Below are 4925 nucleotides of genomic sequence, written 5' to 3'. Positions count from 1 at the left end.
TTTTTTTTTTTTTTTTTTTTTAGACCCCTGCATCTTCGTGTTCCTGCCCATCTGAGCGCACCCGAGGCGGCCGCGCCGTGATAATCACACGACTCTTGGGTCAATGACGAGACGGACAGTCGAGTCCTTTCCAAGGCCGGCTGGGGTTAGACACAGGTGGCCGGGGCGGGAACTGTCCGAGGTCCTGAACCGCCCTGCCTGGTGTCGGACGCCCTAGGTGGGACGGCTGGGTGGACCCGCAGGCCCGGGTCGCCGGCTGTTCGATCAGGGCTCAGGCAAGGGGCGTTTTCAGTGCCGGAGACACAGTCCGCGGGGCATTGGTCTCCTCCTAAGTCTTTGTGCGTAAGTGGTTGGGGTGGATTTCACAGAATGGCTAGAGGAGGCAAGGAGAACAGTGTGTGTTTGTTCTGTCAACGTATAAGGTATGTACCGATTATGGCTAATGTAATGACTTAATATTCCTTTGGTGCTTTTGTGGCAGGACTTGACACGTGTGTCGTAGTGCAAGGACAAAACTCCGCTCCTCTAATCTTTATGGAAACGCATAGCCAGTGTGCGATGATAGAGTAACCAACAAAATGTTTTGTTTAGCTCACAGGGAGTTCCTCCATGCCTGTGAAGTTCTCATTATGAAGTTAATGTCAAAATTAACACATTGCAAGTTTCTATTTTTTCCAAGGTTTTCAACTGGACTATAGCACGTTCCCTAGCACGACATTTGATATGTCCCCATTAATTTTTTGCTCAAAAATGACACCCCAAAATGCAATATTTGTTCATTGTAGGAAATGGAAAATACAAATAAGCAAAACTGAAATAAGTTGCTTTCAGGAAACCATCGAACTCTTTAGCAACAGAATAAAAACTCGGGGAGGGTGAGGAGTGAGAATGTCGCCCAGAGCCAGTGGGGCTGAAGGAGGGGAAATGCTCTCTGGGGACATCTCAGGAAGGCTGAAATCACAGTGTAGGCTTTTAGCCAGTGGCATCATTACAGAATGACCAACTTTGAGGATTGAAATATAGTTGAGGGGACCGTCAGACTTGTGCAATCTCATTTTTTCCCTATCATATGTCACTTTACACTTGCTGACATAAGTAACAACCATCTGGGCACTTTTCGGACCTAAAAGAGCTATGTGGTCTCGGAGCTTGAATCTGATGGCCTCGCCTACCGCGCCTGGGCTGTGTTCTTGAGCTGTGCCTCGGCAGGCTGTGACGGCAGCAGCCTATCCCTTGGTGTCAGGAGGAGACGTGGCGTTTGTCCAGTGTCTCCCAGTTGCCCCTAGGGCAGAGGCACCGCATGGCCGGTCACTGGCTGCCAGCGCCATCTAATGGCTGCCCTGAGAATGCTGGCCCGAGCCTGGCCCCCGTCCAGAAGCCAGCCCCGAGCTGACCCGGCTCTTGGGGAGTGGGTAGGGGTGGGGCAGAGAGAAGGAAATGGCTTCCTGAAGTAGACAATGAGCGCCAGGGAGAACTTTCGCTTCCAAGGCTGCCCCTCTACAGACCGTTTGGCCCACGCCTCCCCAAACGACAGATTTCTTTTAGACAAACTTATTTCAATATGCCAGTGTTCATTAGGCGTGACAAGACTTAGTCATCCACACTTTAATGTGAATTACTTTTCTTATCTAATTAGGTTTCTTCCTAGCAGCTGGCTGAGGTGATCTGAAATCCAAAATGACTGTAGTGTTGGTGGCGTGCTGATCACAGACCGTGGGGTGGCTGCAGAGGGTGGACCTGGGGAGGAGAACTTGGCAGCGTGGGAGCTAGCGGGGATGGGGGCAGGGCCACAAGGGGCCGGAGGCACCACAGATGCCCCTCTTTACTGCACTTTGACCTTGTGACCTCAGCATCTGCCCACGGGCACCTACTGGATTCCCCAAAAGTATCTGGTGGCTGCTCACACCAGGCGGTAGCTCCCCTCTGGTCTGTCCATCTCTTCTCCCTTGACTCTGACGTCCTCTTCGAGTCCCACTACTTCAGATCGTGTTTGAGAGACTTAGAGAGCAACAGGTTTCACAGGTAATGTGTTCAGAAGATGAGCTGGTTTTAAAAGAATTGGAATCTGCTTTAAAAAGAAATCTCCCCACAGTTGCTGGGGTCTGGGTAACAGTAATTGCCTGAGTGATTTGTGTAGAGGATATGAAATCAGGTTGCTGGAAGTTTCGACTAAATGGGCCAGTGGTTTTAACTGCTTTTATGCAAGTCCAATTCTCACAGGAAACCGCTTCCGAGGAATGATAGGGTCCTGGTGGAAGAAAGGGGGAAGTGACCATCATGGGCAGGGATTTCAGAGTTCTTTGTTTTTATTGTTACTCCTATTGCTTGGATCTGGCGTGCTGGAGACACAGCTTCAGGCAGGTGAGACACAGGACAGCTCTGTGCTGGGAGCTCAGCCTTACTTCATCATGGAAGTCATTATCTCTCTCTGGGCTTCAATTTCCCCATCTCCCAAATGAGGGACTGAGCCAAGTGATCCACCAAATGGCTTCCAATCCTAAATAGTTTACCCAGGTTCCACTCCCTTCCTCCTCATCACAACTTAGTCCACCACCTGCACAGCCACCTTCTCCTCAGCACTGCCCCTGTCCTCAAAAAACCTGGAACCCTACAAGTGAGTGCGTTGTTGATGTTGGCTCACAGTCCTTCCTAGTGAGTGGCCAACATTGTTCTGTGCCTCGCAGGGGTTCCACCAATTTTGTTTGCCTCTGCAGAGCCTCAGCCTGCCTGGAAGATGCCGAGATCGTGCTGCAGCCGCTCAGGGGCCCTGCTGTTGGCCTTGCTGCTTCAGGCCTCCATCGAAGTGCGTGGCTGGTGCCTGGAGAGCAGCCAGTGTCAGGACCTCACCACGGAAAGCAACCTGCTGGTATGTGGGCCATGGCTGCCATCTTGGTTTGGAGGTCAGATGGGGCTGAGGCTGGGACAGCACAAAGGCAAGGGGTGTGGGGAAGGGAAAATTCATTTCCAGTGATACGGGTGGTTCAACCCAGGGCAGGAGCAGAACCTAGCAGTAGAGTTAGAATTGGGCCAATGAGGGGAGGAAGCAGCTTTGGGGAGATGGTTCCAGTCCATGGTGCCCGATTATCCTTACACCCTGCCCTGGCTTCTTCTGTGGAGACCTCACACCTCTTAAATTATTTACTGATAGTGCCATAATAACAATAATTGCTCCCTCCATCTATTCTATTTTTAAAATATATTTTAGCCCCTAAATAATTCCTGTTTAAAGACCTTCATGCCACTTGCCATGTTTACCCCATATTTCTTCCCCTTTGATCTATTACGAGTTACAAAGCCAGCTACATAGTTCCACAAATCATGTCTAGAGGAAGAAGGAAAAACCAAGGCATCATTTTTCTGTAACTTTTTATGCTACGTTTCTCTACTGTCTTTCAGAGGCATGTAAAGGCCATCTGTGCTAGGCCAGAGCTCCTTCCAGGCCACCACAGGGTGTGTGTATGTGTGTGTTTGGGGGGCATAAGTGAGAAATGATGCCAGGCCCAAGGATTAAAAGATATACAGCTGGTACCAGTGACTGAGATTTCCCCGTGGCAGCACCCGCCAGGTGTAGATGGAAGGCACAGCCCTATGATCTGTGGGTCACAGAGGAGAACATGAGTTAGGGAAAAAGGAGAGAGAGCCTCACAGACACAGACCAGGTTTCATGTCATATAAAACAGCAACAGAGCCCAAGAGACTCTGTGAGCTTCACCTCAGAGATCCAAGAGTCATATGGCACAGGCTCTCTTGTTGAGAACTCAGCAGAGGAGGAGCCCCGGACACAGCCACAGCCTGTGTATTCTGTCACCAATGAGCTGTGGGACAGTGACCAGGTCCTTTCACCGCTGAGATTCCTGCTTTATCTGCCAGAGTGAGGGGGAGGGGGACTATGAATGAGATGGGTTTATTTTCCATTGTTAGCAGTCTGCAGTCCTATAATTGTGTATGCCTAGAGTATGATATCTCCACCTCAGTAGAGTGGTGGGATCCTTTTGTAGTCTCCTCTGCAGTTCCCAAATAACTGAAAACTCAGGTTGCAGCACGTGAGACATTTTCCTAAGCAGGTATGTGCCACAGTCAAGAACTCTAGGAATCTGAAGCAGACACACAGGGCCATGGAAGTAACCCCAGCCTCTACCCTCCCTCTGGTCAGAACAAGGTGATGGGGTGAGCTGTCCTATCCCCAAACTCAGGTATTGGGGAAGGTGCATGAAGATCAGCTCACGAGACTTGGAAGAATGAGAGTGCCTGGAGATCAAGAGAGCTTCCAGGAACGGGGACTGAGCATAAAGCAGGCTTGCAGATTCCTGAGGTCTAGGCGTTATTGGAAACACGGGCCCTCCAAGCCACACTTCTGTCACCTGGGGCGATTCTCCCCCAGATTTCAGTCCCAGGCTGCATCTGGACTTGGACTGAACCATATTTATTTATTTATTCAGTGTCTATTAAGTGCCAACAACTCCCACCATCTGCCTTTTTTGGGGCAATTTCTCCAACATATCAGGCACAGAGCTCTAGCACACTGACTCCGCTCACAAAAGCTATGGGGAGATACACAAGTAAACCAGTCAGATGAAGCTATGTTGTAGTTGCGAGGCAGAAGAACGCAGGGGTTCAGCGGACAAAAGGGGATGTCAAAGACGAGGCCGCATGCCAAGATGGCGGGGTGGGCCCACGTGCTTGGCAGGGAGACCTCCAGGTGGGGCATTGGTGGGCAGGATGAGGCCAGAGAAGCACGGGCCACGGAGGCACTGGCAAGGGCAACACGTGACCAGAGAGGCACGTGACCATGGAAGCACGTGGTAAGGGTGGCACGTGGCCAGAGAGGCAGGTGGCAAGGGCGGCCGGTGTGCAGGGGGCGCTAGGCGCAAGGCTGACCAGGCCGGGCCTGCAGAGCCCGGGCCGCCCTCACGCCGTGGCGCCTC

General features: G+C 51.3%; 1 protein-coding gene across 1 annotated transcript in view; it reads left to right on the top strand.

Moving 5' to 3' along the window:
* The first annotated feature begins 2717 nt into the window (after positions 1–2717).
* The window catches only part of POMC (proopiomelanocortin), a 2729-nt gene continuing 521 nt past the window's right edge, over positions 2718–4925 (top strand). Inside the window, exon 1 of the mRNA XM_021713501.1 lies at positions 2718–2900. Coding sequence (XP_021569176.1) covers positions 2735–2900 — 166 coding nt within the window. The 5' untranslated portion in view covers positions 2718–2734. The remainder of the gene's footprint in view (positions 2901–4925) is intronic.

This window comes from Carlito syrichta, unplaced genomic scaffold (genome assembly GCF_000164805.1).
Source record: "Carlito syrichta isolate Samal-C Ts95f unplaced genomic scaffold, Tarsius_syrichta-2.0.1 Scaffold304574, whole genome shotgun sequence".
NCBI classification, from domain to species: Eukaryota; Metazoa; Chordata; class Mammalia; order Primates; family Tarsiidae; genus Carlito; species Carlito syrichta.
Note: the sequence above shows the minus strand (reverse complement) of the source record. Positions and strands in the feature narration are given on the sequence as shown.